A 16,482-nucleotide genomic window follows, 5' to 3' on the forward strand; every position below is an offset into this window, starting at 1 on the left:
TGGTGAAAAGGTATCACGACACATTGTGGGGTAACCCCTCTTGAATTCGGGGTTCTGTTCTGTGTTATTCTCAGTTCGATTCTGGGGCTGGTCACATCTTTTTTAGTCCTTCATTCAGGTTTACCAAACTTTTTTTTTTTTTTTTGCCTCAGGTTTGTTTCACGTGCGGACCTTCCAAGTCCAGTCCCACCACCGATGGGTGCTGAAAGGCAGGAGACAACCGCTCGCAGCTATTCGGCTGTAAGACACATTCAAAGCGTGCAGCAGCGCCCGTCGCCGACGGTTGACGTACGACAAGCAAGCGACATGACAGTCGCGGCATGAGAAAACAAAGTCCCGCTGCGAGCGGAGGTAGCGGCCACGAGCCAAGTGCCGAGAATCGCGCGAGCAGCGCCACCGCCGCCGATGCAGGCAGCCCGCTGCCAAGGCTGGCATTATACGTGCGGGTGTGGCTCATCTTTCTCAAAAAGAGCCTGCCGGGTCTGGTGGCAAGCCTGATCCTTGCGGTACTGATCGTCGTCAAGCCCGTGTCCGCTTGGACCGGAGAGTATAGCTTTTTGAGCTTTCCGTTTCTACATCTTTTCTTCTACCCAGCACCGGCCACCGTTGGCGCCCATCTCGAGACGACCATCCTAGGCGTCATCGGCGTCTCGATCGGGCTCGGCATCTCCTTTCTCGCCGTCGCTGGCGCGGTCTGGCTCGACGATGATACGCCAGGTAGCTCCCCGTACCGCACACCCGAGTCGAGGGCTGTAGGCGCAATTGTCCTCGTCGCACTCACGTTCGTCGGCGCATACATCTCCAGCCGGGCGCCGCGTCTAAAGCAGGCGACCAGGATATGCCTTTTTGTTGCCGTGTGGGTCTTGACAACGGGCGCAACGGTCGTCCAGGCGTCCATATTTCTTTCCTTTCTTTGGCCAGCCGTGTATGCCGCTTTGGCCAGCTTGTTCGCCAATGTGCTTGTCTTTCCACGCACCAGCAACCAAGCCATCGCTCGCTTGCTCATCCAGCATGTCGTCACTTTGCAGTCGATTGTGGACCGCAGTACGCAAGACTTTTTTCAAAGCGCTCACGTACACGCCGCTTCCGCTCCCTTGCAGGAGCTTTGCCGTGACCTGCTTGGTTCTCTGAGGGAGATGCGGAAACTGTTCCACGAGTCAACGTATGAGCTGAGCGTGTCCCGAATGTCTACCCGTGACTGGAAGCCGCTTATGTCCAACTTTTGGCGCCTCCGAGGCTGGATCGCTTGCGGCATGGGCCTCGAATGGGAAAAGCAAACCGCCCAGCGCGAAACAGATAGCGCTCCGCACGAGGCAGGCGACGTAAGCGACAAGCAACACTGCCAACACTTCGAAACGACAATTAAGACGCTTGCGCGACAAATCGGCGCATCACTCGATGTGGTGCGCATGACGATCGACCTCACACTTGGCGCCCGCTCGGAACCCTCGGGTACCTCGTCAACGACAGCCCTCCGTGCGACATTGTTCGCCACTTTGATGGGCGCGCCCGCTAGCCAAGAAAGTAACGGTCTGGATCGGATCGTGCTGCTGCAGCGCAAGCGCCTTCGCACTGCCGTTGAGCAATTTCGAGACGAGCTCGACAGCGCGCTCGGGCGGTACGAGGCGTTCGCTGAACCCGTGGCGGAGACTGGCCAAGAAGCTGCTCCTAGTACAACCGTGTCCGACCTCTTTGACGCGGAAATGTACGCCGTCGCCTTTTTGATGGTGAGCCTTTTGGAGATTGCCAACGAGTGTACTTCTTTGCTCGTCACGTCGCAGCAGCTGCTCCGCACATGGCACATGCACCCTCGCCGCACGGTCCACTCTCCCGCCGTGCACTGGCGAGAGTGGTTTGGAAACGGCCAAGACCAGGCGGGCGACCTCCTCGCCCAGCTCGAAACAGACGAGCTGTTGCTCTCAAAAGTCCCCTCCAAAGAGCAGGACGACGAGCTGGACGCCTTCTTCAGACACCAGCACCACCCTGTGCGAGACAAAGAGGCCCAGCTTGCGCGCGCAGACCTCGACCGCGACGGCCGCAAGCACGTCTGGGCTTCCTGGACTCGGTCGCGGGCGATGCTCCATCTTCGCTACCGCTTGTCGCGCGCCCTTGGAGCAGCAGAGCGAAGCCGTCACATCAAGTACGCTATCAAGCTGGCCTCCGGGGTCGCTCTTCTCAGTTTGCCGGCTTGGATGACCGGTCAGAACGGTCGCGAATGGTTCGACGCGAGTCGCGGACAGTGTGAGTCTGCATGGAACAGCGCCGAGCGGAATGTTAACATCCCCCCTTTGCTCGTCAGGGCTCGTTATTTCCTACGTGTGGTGCCTCGAGACCTCGACCGCCGCGACGTTTACCGTCTCGGCGTATCGAATGATCGGCACCGCGTCGGGAGCCATCTCGGGCGTGATCATCTGGGAAATCAGCCGCGGCAATCCCTTTGCAATTGTCGTGCTCGTGTGCATCGCCGAGCTCTGCTCCGCATTCTTTCTCCTCTCCACCACCGCCACTGGAATCGGCGTCGTGTATGCAGTGACATACTCGATCGTTGTCTTCCTTCCCTACCTCGACGAGTCGCACCACGCTAGCATTGTCTCCCTCGCGTGGACTCGCGGCTACCAGATCTTTCTCGGCATCGCGGCGGCTCTCTTGGTCAATACGCTGGCGTGGCCCTACCACGCTCGAAGTAAGCTCTCGGAGCAGTTTTCACTCGCGACAATGGAGCTCCAGACGCTCTATCTCTCCCTCTCGCGCCAGCTCGTGCAAGGCGGGCTCGAGCCCTCGGCCGAGTCGGCGCGTGAGTTTGAGCAGCTCGAGCAAAACCTGCAATCCCGTTTCACAAAGGGAAGGGCGTTGGTGGGACTCATCAGCGCCGAAATATCTCTGGTCCCCAAACCGTTCCATTACTATTCAGATATCCTCACGCGCCTCCAGAGCATCAGCGATCAGCTAATGGGCTTGAGGCTCTGCCGCGAGCACGGCATGCGCTCCGTCCGCCGCGAGGCCATCCTCAATGTCCTTGACCTTCGCCGCGACTTTGTGAGTAATACTGCAGGGGAAGTGTTGGCCGCCGTGCTCAACGCCAGTGTCTTTGCAGATCTCATCGGTCCTCATTTGCTTTTGGGTGATTGGGCAGTCGCTCCGGAACCATACCCCACTCCCGCAGTTCCTGCCCTCCCCACGCGCCGCGCTACATGACCTCACTGCGGCGCTGCGCGCCCAAATGCTCGACAAGGACGACGCAGCAACGCAGTCAAGCGGTCTGGCGGCACTGCACCGCGCACACCTTGCGGGGCGCCCAGGATCAGTCGCATCCTTTCGGCTGCACCAGCGCGAAAGATCGAACACGAAACGCCCGCGCACGCTCAGGTCCGCTTTCTTTTTTCTGCTCGCCGAGCATGCCCTTCTCGCAGAGATGGTCGAGCAATGCGAAGCGCTCCTCGAACTCTGTCGCGCGCTGATGGGCGAAGCAACATTCATGGATACATCCTTTGTCCCCACTGTCACTCCGAACCATCTCCTCACCTCGTCCAGCAGCACTATGCACTCGATCCAAGCTAGCATCCTCGCAGACCTCGAGCGGGCGCGCCGTCCGCTCGCTGGAACCCACGCTGGAGAGATCGCACCACGCCCTGCTCACATCATCCCGCAATCAGCAAGCAAGCAAGCAGACAGCATGTAGCATAGCATAGCGCCACATAGATGGTAGTCGGTGGATTATCGATCAACAATATATGAATGGGTATCGCACCCCTCAATCTTTGCTTTCCTGCCTCTTGAAGTTGGCTGTGCCCAGGCGCGCTCCGTCGTCGACGGATTGAATGCCTCCGAGACGTCGCCGGCCGTGACTAGATGCATGCATGTTGTCACTCGCGACTCGTTACTTGAACGCGCAGAGGAGCTCGATCGCGTCTCTAACGACAACGCGACTTTGTGCAAAAGCCGATGCCAATTTGCCGGGCCGTCTGCGGATCATGACGAGCACCTCGCGGGCAGCGCCGCCGCTGAGCGTAGGGGCGGACTCATCGGAAATGCAGACGCCGCTCGTAATGCAGCTCATCGTCGATCGCAATTTGGCTTCCGTGCGTCTCGCACATGTCTCTTGGCCCCGTCTGGTGCAAGGCTGATGCCCCCAATTGCTATTCCCTTACTGCCGATACAGAGCCCAGACTGGGGAGTGGGTCCTTTGATGGCGCAGGCAGCGCATGCAGCAATGGCGGTGAGTAGCACCCCAACATACGCTTCGCGCGGCAATCCTCTGAGCGCAGATTCATTCATTCATATATCAGGTTGCCACCAAGACGGCAGCTCACCCTCTTACGCAAGAATACGTGTCCGCCCCTCATCTCATACATATGCACAAGGTCGTCCTCCAGAGCCCCGAAAAGCAGAGCCTCCAAGAATTATCCGCCAGGCTCAAGGCTTCACACGATACACTGGAAGGTTTAGAAAAGGAACGGTTTCCTGACCACTTTTTATGGATCGAACAGCCCGAGAATATCCCGACGGTTTTGGCCATCGCGCCGAACCGAAAGCCGCAGGTGAGCTTGGACGTAGTTGATAGTATCCTCTCAATGAGAAGCTAACGCCGAGCACATCTGCAGGCACTCAAGAAGATCCTCAACAAGTGCTCCTTACTCCGCGGTTGAGTGGGCGTCACGTATTTGGCCTGCCGACAGACCAATATGCAGCACAGCCATTCTCGATTGACAGCGAACAGCAGGCATTGACCCTCGCTCCACAGTCTCCCGGAACGTGTGCGGAGCCTCGATTTCCCAACATCGCTTCCGTGCGCTGGCAACCGTGCATCGGCAACCGTGCTCGCCACGGACGATCGCTGCACTACCTCCCCAGAAAAGGCGCAACAAATTGCAGAATTCTAGACCTTCTGGCTGCGCGCCTTGTTGCCGAATGAAGGCACCTCCGCTGATCCATCGAATGCAAATACATCGTCAATGTAATAGTACTGCCTCCTGATCTTGGACAGAAAGAACCCTTGCCGTGTGGATGCAAAGGCAGAGCGACGGCGGCGCGGTCACACTGCACACGGTACAATTATACAACCCAAATCAATCTACACAATACAACCAGCTTTCATGTTCCTGCTAGTTTCCACGGACGCTATCTCACAATCAAGAGAAGCGCAAGGAAAGGTTGTTCATGTGTCACGAATGCTGTCGACATCAGACTCTTTTGGCACCACCCCCACCCTTTGTCGCTGTGGGTGGGTCGCCTTGGTCTGCAGCCTGTGCATCGGTGGTAGAATGCTTGAGCTCGGCCTTCTGTCAGCTCCATCCGTGCATTGCTGGAGTTTCCGCCGCTTGCGGATCGTCAGACGACGAGCTCAACCCTGGTTGCAGCAAAATACGGAAATGATCCGCAAAACTAGGCGCTGAAATCAGTGGCAATGGCAAGGTGTAAACCCATAATAATTTCTGCATCAAACCGGGGAGAAACCACGGGTTCAGGTGATGTCCTCTAAATCTTGGCAGTTTCGGTCCATCCAACTTCAAACGGCGTGACGTCGTCAGGCTGCCCAGGCATCCACCAGATCACATCGACCTGTCAAACCGCCCAAAAGAGTCACATCAATCAGCTCGTATCTGCCTTTCGAATGGGATAGACCACGTCGCCCGCACGCACGTGGGACAAAGACTTGGGCTTGTGCCTGTGCGCTGCGCACAGCACCCTGCTCTGCCCGTGCAATGGTCGCAGAAGCACGGCAAGCGCTTCGATTGGCCACTCGCCGGTCACCCAGCGAATTTATTGGCTGGAACCTCACAAATGTACGACTGGCCTCGTCCCTTGCGCTAACGCCAATCCCGTCAAAGGCATGCAGGGCAAAGTTGCTGTGGTGGGAGCTTCGAAATGGGGCACGGGTGCCTTTCGTCCGCGGGCGGCGGCCTCAGCTGCAATCGCCACCCAAAGCAACCGTCGGCTCGGACGCATCACGTCAGGCTGCAGCATTCCATTCAAGCGCAAGGCGCCGCGCGCGGCCCCTTGACTTCTACAGCATCCTCGAGGTAGGAAAGGACGCGAGCCAGCGTGAAATCAAAATTTCATTCTACCAGGTACGTCCTCCCGCTATCGCCTGCGTGAGTCAGCCCTGATGGCATCCGACGAATGCATCTGTAGCTCTCCAAGAAATACCACCCCGACGTCAACCAAACCGATGAGAGCGCCAAGGCAAAGTTTCAACAAGTGTCTGAGGCATACGCTACGCTTGGTGACCAGAGGAAGAGGTACGTCCATCATACCGTCCTGCCATTGTTCAGGCTCTGTCATTGACATCTGACGCTCTCGGTGGTCAATACCTCTTTGTCCCTCTCAAAGGCGAGAGTACGACTCGAGATTGCGAGCCTCTTCGTCGCCCTCCGTACGCTCTTCAAGTGGAGGCTCTTCCTCTGGCTACGGCGCGGCCTCAGCATACCAGGGCTACACCTACGACCCCGAGGCGAATGCCAATCGCCGCGCGCGCGCATCCTACGCCTGGGACTATCAACGGCGACGGGCCGACTCAGTGCGCTCTGCACGCGGAGCCGCTCGTCACAGGCCATCGAAAGAGAGCGATGCGACCTTTTCATCGTCATCTTTCAATTCTTCCGCCCGAGGCGCCGCCGCAGCCGGCTTTGGGTTCGGGAACGGGGGCGTGGATACAAACACGGGCGACGCAGCTCGCTCGAAACTGTTCGAAGAGCTGGCTGCGCGGGAGCGGAGGAAAGAGCAAGCATTCTCCGCGCGTGGCTTTGGCTCCGGCTCGTCCACGGCGGGCTCCGCGGCTGGAAAGAAAAATGAAGGCAGCGGCTCTGGACCTGTCTGGCGGTTCATACAGGTCGCAGGCGTCTTTTGGATCATCATCATGATAGGCAACAAGGTCTCACATAAGGACAGCGCCGCCAATCATCGGCGGTCAGAGAAGAGGTAGCTGGCTGTCCCTGCATTCTTTTAAATGTATAGATAGTTGCGTGGATCAGCTGGCAATTCGAACATGCATTTTAGACATGTCAGAAAGGCGAGAGTAGTTACACGGATAGAATGCATTCCAATCACAAGCGCTACGATCGGCAATTGCGCCTTCGTACGCAATGCCGACGCGGCTTATCTCACGATGCCAAGCATGCGATTCTTGCAGAAGCTGCGGCGCGACAGCCCTCGCACGGTTCTGCATTGCCTCATCGGAACGAATGGACGCGCGGCCGAATCTGCTTTATGTGGTGTTGCCCGTGCGTGGCCCCGCGAACATGGCGAGTTACGAGGGGGTCGCTCACATTAACGAGTGGTAGAGACGCGCAGCGGTTTGCCTGTGCCGACGCGCACATCGCGCCCGGGCCGGTACATGTAGCGTGAGTCTGCCTCGATATAGATTGCTGCAAAGTCGCCCGCGTCGAGCCGACAAAGCAAAAGGCCCCAAAGCAGAATGACGAGTACCCTGCAGCGGGGTACGCACATATGCGCACGTTGACTCGGCATGGCGCGAAACGGGAACGAAATGTCTTGATCGCATCATATGCGAGATTCTCGAAAGTCAGATCATCCTCCGAGGATATCCTTGACGCGCTTGTCAAAGCTCTCGACTCGGATGGGCATTTCTGGCGTGTAAAATGGGTTCTTGAGGACTTGGTCAGCGTATACCTCGTATGACTTGTGGAGAAGGACCGCAGGCGCAACGGGATAATCCGATGGGGTGATCAGGACAAGTTTGATGCCTGGAGAAACCATTATGCAGAAAAGGGCAAGCAGGGTTACCATGCCGGCAACCAGATCTTTACCCGGAAAGATGGGGAGCCTCACCCGTAGCGGTAGCCATGACGTTCATGTCAAAGCCATTTGCCTGCAGCTGCTGCATTCCAGTATCCACTCTGGCTCTCCGAGCCGCGGCGCCTTTACCACCTCCCAGTCCAGCTACAGGCGACAGCTTGGCGGTGATGGCGTGAATGCCGTGCAGCGTGCCGGCGAGGATGAGGTAGTCGTTCGAGGACAGGCCAGTGGGCCGCTTTGAGTAGTCGGCATTGTAGATCAGGCCCCCGGCCTTGTTGATGATCCAGAGCGACGCCATCTTTCCCGCGCGACACGTCTTGCCCGACAAACAGCAAGGGTCGGGCGGGCCCTCTTGAGCGCGGATGGTATGCTGATTGTAGTGGCCAGAACTAGCAGTCGTCCTTCCATCCAAGACACACGGTCAAGCGGTGCATGCTCGAGGGCGCAACTCGAGCTGCAATCCGAGGCAGTGGGATTTACATGTTTAATAGCACAGGTGCCAAGACAGACACATTTGTAAATCCACGCTTACCGCGACCCGCTGCACGACAAAAAGAACTTCTCGAGGCGATTGTCGGCTGCCTGACAATTTTGTGTGCTCATTGCTCAGAAAACCGCACGGGGATCCTTACTGCAGTCCTCCAACGTGTTTGCCTTACGACCAGTAAAGACGAAGAGGCGAGTTCGGGCTCAAGTGCATGAATACGGAAGCACAAGGTCTAGACCTATTTTTTGCTGCGAGATGGTTGCAAACAATATGCGAATCGTCGCCATCGTCGACGCATCCTTCGAAGAGCAGATCCAGGAAGTAGCAGCGTTCTTCTCTCGCTCGCGGCCAGAAGCCGAGCGTGACGAGTTTATTGCTTCGTTCCAGCCCAAGAGCAGCGCAGCATCAGCCGAATCAACAGCAGCAGCGGAAGCCAAAGATGGGAGTGAGCAGCCCAAGGAGGACGCAGCGCAGCAGGTTCCGCTGGACGAGCGACGGGCGCTCATAGAGAAGTTGGTCGCTGAGATCAAGGATGCCGGGGAAGGGAGCGACAAGGGTGGGTGCAGTTCATTTGCAAGCTGCTTCCCACTGCACTGTTCGCTGACTTGCTGTTTCTGTGAAAGCAGACGTGGAAGGCGCACACAACCTGCTTGTATCTCTGATCGTTGACGCGTTTGAGGGGGAGGAGGGCAAGGAGTCCGAGCTCCTGTCCAAGATCATCTCCGTGTTGAGCAAGACTGGGAGTGCGGAGAAGAACGCGGTCAAATACCGAGTGTGAGCATCGGTCCTAAAAGGAATTCTCCGGGCCTGGCTGACCTCTCGTATGAAAATTGGTCAGGCTGTCAAACATCTTCAACTTCCTCCCCCCCACCTCGCCCCTTCGGTACACCACTTTTAACGCTCTTCTCACTTTTGCTGCGTCGAACGACGAGCTCGAGCTGGTGTCACCCTCGCTCTTGCTCCTCCCGCAGTGGCTCGCTCAGTGGCAGATCAGCGAGGCGCAAAAGGAGCAATGCCTCGCCTCTGTCTCCAAGGTTCTCAACGAGAACGGCGGCGACGGAGAGGACCAAAAGAAGGCCTATGGCTTCCAACTACTCTACCTCCGGTTCCTCTCCTCGCAGCAGACGTCCGTGGAAAAGGCCAAGGAGGTCGCCGAAAAGGTGATCGCAGATGCGATCCGGTTGCCATCCATCTTCGACTTTGAAGAGCTCGCGCAGATCCCGGCGGTACAGGCTTTGAAGGGGTCACCCGCCGGCGATTTGCTTGCCATCTTGACTGAGGGAAGTGCTGCAGACTTAAAGACTTGGCTCGGAAACAACAAGTCGGAGGCACAAAGGCTGAGTGAGTGCATTGTTTCGACCGGCACTAAGCCCTTGATGGTCCGCCCGCTAATACATGCGCACCCATGCGTTGCAGATATTCCTGAAGCGGAGCTTGACCGGAAAGCCAGGCTTCTGGACCTCGCGGGGTTGTGTGCTCAGAGCGTTTCTAAGGAGATTACGTACGAGCAGATCGCAAAGACCGTAGGTGTCAGCGAGGAAGACGTCGAGCTATGGGTCATTGATGGTCAGTTGCAAGAACCTGCACCCTTACAGGACTGTCTATGCTGACGCCCAACCCCTCTGTCACCTTCAACCTCAGTCATTCGCGCCGGCCTTGTGTCTGGCAAGCTGTCGCAAGTCAACAAGAGCTTCCGCGTCTACCGGTCTACGCATAGGACTTTTGGTAAGGAGCAGTGGCACGCGCTCGAGGAACGTCTGGTTGAATGGCAGTCGGCCATCAGCAACATTCTCGGCACGCTCAGCAAGGCACGACCCGCCGCGGCGGCAAGCGCCTCTGCCACCAAAGGCGCACCGGCTCCCGGGCAAAACGCTGCGTCGAACGGCGAGCGCATTTCTGTAGCATAGCTGCGTCGCATACATAATGGGACGCCATGTCTTGGGAGGAAGTTGGGTCATTAAATGCCGTCAAAAACACTACAGTCTCTTGCGGATGTCCGCTCAACGCGAAGATAGAATCAGCAATATGAGTGTGAATGTCCGTATGGATTTTGTCGTTGATGGTCCGTCACGCATGAGCGCTCCTGCAAACGCGTTCAAACTCCCTTGCCAGCTGCTTCCGCAGCGCCTTCTTCTCGGGCTGCTGCCGAATCCTAGAGTCAGAGAGCAACAAAAGCTTTTTGACGCGGACTAGCAGGCCGCGTGGGCCTTCCAGTGGTATGTCCATGAGGTCGTAGCGTCTCACGTACATTTCAAACTTTTGCAAGTCTTCTTGAGACAGTTCGCGCCTCAGGCGGCTGTAGATCTGCCGATGCTCGACGAGCTCGTCATGCGTCAGAGGCTTGGAGACGTGCGAGCCCGATGAGTCTTCTTCTGACGTGGGGGCAGAAGGCTGCTGTGCGTGCTCGGTACGGTCGCCAGGCGGCGATAGGGTCTGCACATTGACGCCGCGGTCCACTAGTGGCATCCACAGCTCTTGCTCAGAGGGCTCGTATAGCGGGGTGCTTACCAGCGGGCCATAGGGCAGGAAGCGGCTCTGGTACAGGTCCGCCGCATCGACAATGGTGGGCGACTTGGCGCATTCATTGCTGCTGTTGCCGCTAATGTTCGACGTCAGCTGGCTGGTGCTCGCGAATGCACTGACATTCTCGCTGGCATCGGGCGAAAAGAGATCGTCCTTGTCCTCAGGAATGTAATCGTGCAAACTGCTCGCTCGGCTGGACGGTCGAGTCCGACCTCCGACGCGCGAGTCCGCAGCCGAATGGTTGCTCAGGCGAGAAGTTGAACGCGAAGGTGGATTGGAAGCAGAGGTGTTTGCAGACCGCAGCTGCTGCTGTTGTTGTGCCTGCGCTTGCGGCTGCTGTTGCTGAGCCGGTGCAGACTCTCTGCGGGCATGTTTGCGCTGGTCCACGTAGCTCTGCAGGAACTCTGTGACGCCAATCTGGTGTTGAGCTTCAGAAATGCTCTCCCTTTTCGGCTCTCCGGGCAAGATGGCAGCGCTGTCATCCGAGCGCTGGCTCCGATCCCAGGATTTGCGCTGCAAGCCCCTGCGTTTCTGTTGTGTAGACGACGCAGCCTTGGAAGTGCCGAGCACATGGCCGTCGACGGAAGGCGCGCGCTGATGCGATCCCCATACTGGCGGGGGATCCTGTTGGGACGTTGACGCGACGGGCCGGTTCATGGCGTGCAGCTTGGCATGATGCTGCGACTCAAGCATGCTGAGCGCTTTGCTCGTGATACCCGAAAAGGTCGCGACAGACGGAAGCGGCGCAGACGCAGGGGCTTGCATGCCGTTCTGCTCGTGGCAACGCCAGGACGAAAGGCGGTGGCTGTTCTCGCCATGGGCAGCTGCTGCGTCGCGGTGCGCGGCATCCTGCGCAAGAACTTCCGCAATGCTGACCGTACTGTCGCTCCTGCGGTGCGGATCACGCCACCGGTTCTCTGCCGCTGTGCGAAGCATGCTTCCGCCGCCGCCACGGGATGAAGAGCGCCGTGGAGCGCAACTCATGTCAAGGTTGCTCGCGATGGCCTGCTCCTGCAGGCGCCGATGGTCCTCGTGTGCCTGTGCGAGCATCTGCTGCAGCGGCGCAGGCAGTGCGGTGTTCACGAGCGATGCGGGCGCTGCGGGTGCGCCCTCCACGGCGCTGCTGCCGTACGAGTCGGTCCCGTGGAACGTGCGCGCAGAGCCAGAGCGGCTGGCGCGGAGGGCTCCATTAGCGCCGCTGTCCTCTCCCGTCGGCGAAAAGAGCGCCGAGGATAGGGAGGACGACTGGTGGATGATGGAAGTTGGTTGCTCGCCCGAGCTTGGCGCCGACGGCAGATCACGCAGAATGCCGCCCACAAAGTGCTGATCCCGTTCGCTGAGCGAGATGTGCGCTTCGAGCTCCGAAACGCGCTTCTGCGTCGACTTGACCATCTCTTCCCAGGTCCAGGCCTCGTCGCGCACGGTTCGCAGTTGCGCTTGCAGGTCCGTGACTTTTAGCTCATAATTGGAGCTCATATCCCGTAGCAAGCGGTTCTCCACTTCGAGCGCCTCGGCTTGCGCGCGGAGCTTGGCAGAGTAGCGCTCCCAGTTCTTGCACTTGGCCGCCAGTTCGTAATACTTGGCACTGAAAGCCTCTTTCAGAGCCTCGATGCCGACCTGCGATTGAAGCGCGTGCACAAGCAAGTCAGTCTCAGCGCGGTGATCAGGAGAGAGAGAAAGAAGGGAGCGTGGCGTTGCGTTGCGTGTACCCACAGGTCCGTCGAAAGACTCATAGGAGCTCGAAGTCCGGATGTGATTGCGCGAAATGCTGTCACTGCCGCTGCTAGGCTTGGCACTGCTCCAAGGAGACAATGATATGGATGACACTGGCATGCTCAGATCCTGCTGAATCGGGGCAAAATGCATGGTGGTGGCTGGGCCGTGAGAGGCATGCATTTGCGTTGGCACGTGCTGTGGCTGCGAGCTAGTGGCGATGCTGACCGTTGTGTCCGACGAGCCCATGGAGGATGTGCTGGACAGCAGCAGACTAGACGAGCCGCCGATGCTGCTAAACGAGGTCATGCTGCTGCTCCCGCTCGCCGTCGTCTCTGCACGACTGCGGTCATTCGATGGCTGCGCCGCCGCGGCCGCCTCAACGGAGTTGCCGGCAGGGTGCTCGCCAATGCTACTCAAGGCGACATCATCGCCGCCGCTGTGCCCACGATATCGCCTGCGAGGCAGCGCGTCTTCTACCTCGTCTTCCTCCGCGTCTTCAGCATCTTCTCGCCCTGCACCAGCTTGGTTGCTCGTCATGCCAGTTAAGAGCGCATCGGAGGGTACGGGCCCGTGCTGGAGCTGGCTGGCTGTGCTCGTGCTGGGGTCGACGACGGAGCCGGTGTGCTGGCGGTGATGTTGGTGATGCCCCGAAAAGGCAGACGAGGAGGAAGCGCTTTGCATACTGATCGCGGAAGCGAGGGACGAGTTGGAGGCGAATCTGCTCATCACCTTCTGAGCGACGCTTGCCGCACCGGAGGGCGGAGCGGACGCGGATCCGGACACGGCTTGTTTGGAATGTGCTGTGCCTTTCGATGGCATTGCTGCTCCTGCTACCGGGGCAGACGACGGCGGAGAGCCGGCCTTGGGACGCTGCTGCGACGCCTGCGGCTGCGGGCGCTGCTGCGCTGCGGCAAGGAGTGCAGGCGCAGAAATGGACGGCTGGACGCTGCCTGCGCCATCTGCCTTGCGAGCGCTGACGATCAGCGGCGGCTGGCTGGCAGAGACCGAAGCGAACAGGGGAGCGGGCGCAGAACCAGAAACTGAAGCAGCTTCGCGCTCCTTTTCGCGCTCGCGCTCGCGGCGGAGTTGAGCACGCAACTCAGTGTTGGCACCTGCTGCGCTGCTAATGCCATTGGTGATGCGACGGAGGGTTGGAGCATGTGCGTGCGCAGAGGTCGACGGCGGTGCGGCGCTACCCGCCACGGTGCTCTCGTTGATTGGAGCAGACGTCAGCGTCATGATGGTCGGAAACGAAAGGTGGTGGGGGTGCCGCGTCGTCGCAGTCGCCTGGCGCTCAGGTCGCCCTGCTCACAGTCATAAAATCAAGCAACAGCAGGCGTTGAGCGCATCGAAGAGTGGAAGAATGAGTGGGCCAACGCTGATTGTGGGCGCTATCGTGCAAGTGTGGGTATCGTCCTCCCTGTGAGAGCGCAGCGAGCTGCAGGTATCGGATAGCAGAAAGGACAAACCAAGGCGATCGTCAGGACGGCGAGCTTATAAGAAGCAAATGCTATGTGCTTAGTAGGAGAAGGACAAGGGTAGGGAAAGCGTACCTTGTGACGATGCTAGAGAATGCCAAGCTGGCGTTCTTGGGCGATCCCACCGTTGCATGCGCCGAATGCTTGTAGTGTTGAACTTACAGTGCGAGTCACGAGAAAGGATAAAAACGCCTTTCGTGTCTCGTGCTGCCAGCTGCACACCGATACATACGAAGGTGTGTATGATGGTGCGGTGTGCTGTCAATTGTGAGAGAGCAGCGTGGAGAACTCAGAAACCCAAATCTGAAGGCGAATCGTCCCGGTGCACAATGCACACAGCAGCCGAAGAGGCGAGTCGTGCTTTTACTTCTGCTGCTTGCGTGTGTGTGTCGTGTATCCTGTGTATAACTCCCGGAGGGCTCCTCTCCAGGCCTAGTCGATCTCTTCTCGACTGGGCGATATCTTGTTAAGCTGAATAAGTGTGCAAGTGTCTTTTCTCCGACTAACTGGGCGCAAGCTCATCGTTGGTCTCTGGTCGCGAGAAGACGTTGTCGTGGGATTTTTCCAGCCTCGCCGATATCCAGCGTTGGTTTTCTTTGTCGAGTATCGTATGCGCACCGCTGCCTTTCTGTCTGCACACCTTATTAGTGGGTTCTCTGTGTATGTGGGTGTCTATCAGTAGAGTGTGTGTGTGTGCTTATCCTTGCCTCTTTCGTCGTTCCGGGCTACCGGATTTTCGGGGCTCCGCAGACGACGGATAGCGCGTGCTGGGAGCGGATGTATATAGGCCCAAACGCAAAAGCATGCACGCTGGGAATGGTTGCATATAAGCTGCAGAACACCAATTGATGCGCAGCGTTCCTGTGTGAGAGTGTATATATGTAGGTACGCTTCCTAGGGGCGTGTCACGCGGGGGTGTGTGATGTGGAGTTCGGACTTCGCTCGTTCAATCACAGCGTGGTGACGTGACGATGGGTGAGCCATTCATGGGTGCGCTTGCTCTCTCCACGCTTGCACAGCATCAAGAAGGGAATCGCTCGCGTTGGTCGTACAAGCAATGGATATCTGTGCGTGTGACAAAAGGGGTTCATCGGATGGAGGAGTGAATGTACAGGATGGTCAAGAGAAGTGTGCACAGGAGTGGCTGGGGTGAGATCCCAATGAGATGGTTTCTCTCCATGTCGTCGGTGTGTTGTACTGTTCATCCCTATATCATACGCCCATCTTGTGTACAGCATGTGCTACGTACTGCCTACAGAGGGCGTACTTGACCCGAATATCCATTATAACTCCGGGGTTCTTCCGCCCAAGCGAGACTCGTCGCGACCGCGCGGCCACGAGAGCAATGGTCACTTGGAAATTGGAGAGTCATGGTGATGCTGCGCCTGCAAATGCATACTCCAACAAAAGTGAGATGCCTGCGACGACGACGATGCGAAAGGTGTGCATGTCCACATGTACTTGATTTGCGTTCTCTCATAGCTTCTCCAAAGAGAGCCGAGACTGGCCCGCGTTCTCATTCGCTGCGTTCCACTTTCCGACAGCTTGCATACGCTCGCAAAAAATTGCTATGCGTGGCGGTCTGCAAACTCTGTGCAGTGTGCGCCACGCCGGATGCACGATGCATGCTGCGAGTTGATGACACGACCGGACGCGGCGTCGGAATGATCGCGGCTTGAATCGCGAACGGGTGTCTGTGCGCTTGCATCTGCATGTGCATTGTTGTGCATCTGCTGTTCTTCTCTCTTCTGCCTCCCCGCCTTCCAGCCGCAAGACGAAAAGAAAGAACTCACGGGACAATCAGGTGCTGTTCGACAATTTGAGATGATCTGGGGCACCATCCGCCAATGCCTTTGCTCTCACGGTTGCTGGCTGCAGCCAGTCCCCGACGCGAGCCTCTTCTCCTAGAGACCATCTCATCAGTAGGTTCGCCTTGGCAATATGATGGCCTTTGCACTGTCTCACAGATTTCTTTGGTGGATGACCGCTTGCAAAAAAACAAATCATATCACACACAAGATCACATATCACAGTGATGATAAACTCGTCACAGAACAAAGCATCACAAGAGTATCACTCGACTCACCCACTGCTGCTCGGCTCCGGCGCCCGATGTTCGTGTGCTTTGGTTTGGGTGGGGGGTGTCGAGGGGGACAAGGCACATGAAGAGTGTGTGATATAGTCACTTCTCAGCTTGCGTCTGGAAACAAACATATGTCGATCTTGCCACTGGGTATAGTTAGTCATATAGATCAATCACACTGCGTCCTGGTGCCCCGCTCATCTCATCACTGTAACAAGCACCAAAATGGGGTGGGTTGCGGATTGAAACCGCGTCGCATATGAGGGGATTCTAGTGTTGCGGCACGCCGGAGTGGCACATGTCAGCACACTATGAGGCATCATTCGCGTATGTAATGCGTCGGGTCGTTAGGGTTACTGCAAGGATGCGCGTTGCGGTAGCATCACTCTTCTATGTGGCTGCCAACCAGGTCAGTTGGTCGTCACTCTCACTGTCAATTG

The 16,482-nt window shown here is 57.7% G+C and overlaps 6 protein-coding genes across 6 annotated transcripts; 4 read left to right on the plus strand and 2 right to left on the minus strand.

The window, feature by feature from the left end:
• Positions 1-320: 320 nt before the first annotated feature.
• On the plus strand, positions 321-3,740 carry K437DRAFT_276905 (uncharacterized protein; the record flags this gene model as incomplete). Its single annotated transcript, XM_013384456.1, has 3 exons — positions 321-2,241; positions 2,300-3,036; positions 3,095-3,740. 3 exons carry the CDS (start codon positions 321-323, stop codon positions 3,677-3,679), a joined length of 3,243 nt encoding a protein of 1,080 aa, XP_013239910.1. The 3' UTR covers positions 3,680-3,740.
• Positions 3,741-3,971: 231 nt separating this feature from the next.
• K437DRAFT_271239 (peptidyl-tRNA hydrolase II) lies at positions 3,972-4,646 on the plus strand (the record flags this gene model as incomplete). The annotated part of the gene is made up of 4 exons (XM_013384457.1): positions 3,972-4,079; positions 4,160-4,216; positions 4,287-4,538; positions 4,602-4,646. The coding sequence occupies 4 exons, from the start codon at positions 3,972-3,974 to the stop codon at positions 4,644-4,646; spliced, it is 462 nt and encodes a 153-aa protein (XP_013239911.1).
• Positions 4,647-5,454: 808 nt separating this feature from the next.
• Positions 5,455-6,989, plus strand: K437DRAFT_260258 (DnaJ-domain-containing protein). The gene is made up of 3 exons (XM_013384458.1): positions 5,455-6,068; positions 6,133-6,239; positions 6,331-6,989. Exons 1-3 carry the CDS (start codon positions 5,703-5,705, stop codon positions 6,920-6,922), a joined length of 1,065 nt encoding a protein of 354 aa, XP_013239912.1. The 5' UTR covers positions 5,455-5,702; the 3' UTR covers positions 6,923-6,989.
• A 538-nt stretch (positions 6,990-7,527) lies between these two features.
• On the minus strand, positions 7,528-8,053 carry K437DRAFT_229995 (Sybindin-like protein; the record flags this gene model as incomplete). The annotated part of the gene is made up of 2 exons (XM_013384459.1): positions 7,528-7,703; positions 7,789-8,053. 2 exons carry the CDS (start codon positions 8,051-8,053, stop codon positions 7,528-7,530), a joined length of 441 nt encoding a protein of 146 aa, XP_013239913.1.
• Positions 8,054-8,416: 363 nt separating this feature from the next.
• K437DRAFT_260261 (uncharacterized protein) lies at positions 8,417-10,196 on the plus strand. The gene is made up of 5 exons (XM_013384460.1): positions 8,417-8,798; positions 8,869-9,016; positions 9,081-9,583; positions 9,659-9,808; positions 9,884-10,196. Exons 1-5 carry the CDS (start codon positions 8,513-8,515, stop codon positions 10,147-10,149), a joined length of 1,353 nt encoding a protein of 450 aa, XP_013239914.1. The 5' UTR covers positions 8,417-8,512; the 3' UTR covers positions 10,150-10,196.
• On the minus strand, positions 10,178-13,847 carry K437DRAFT_64410 (uncharacterized protein). Its single transcript, XM_013384461.1, has 2 exons — positions 12,479-13,847; positions 10,178-12,382 (listed from the first exon to the last, which is right to left on the minus strand). The coding sequence occupies exons 1-2, from the start codon at positions 13,718-13,720 to the stop codon at positions 10,310-10,312; spliced, it is 3,315 nt and encodes a 1,104-aa protein (XP_013239915.1). The 5' UTR covers positions 13,721-13,847; the 3' UTR covers positions 10,178-10,309.
• Between the last annotated feature and the right edge of the window lie 2,635 nt (positions 13,848-16,482).

The sequence above is a fragment of the Tilletiaria anomala genome, assembly GCF_000711695.1.
Source record: "Tilletiaria anomala UBC 951 chromosome Unknown K437scaffold_186, whole genome shotgun sequence".
Lineage (NCBI taxonomy): Eukaryota > Fungi > Basidiomycota > Exobasidiomycetes > Georgefischeriales > Tilletiariaceae > Tilletiaria > Tilletiaria anomala.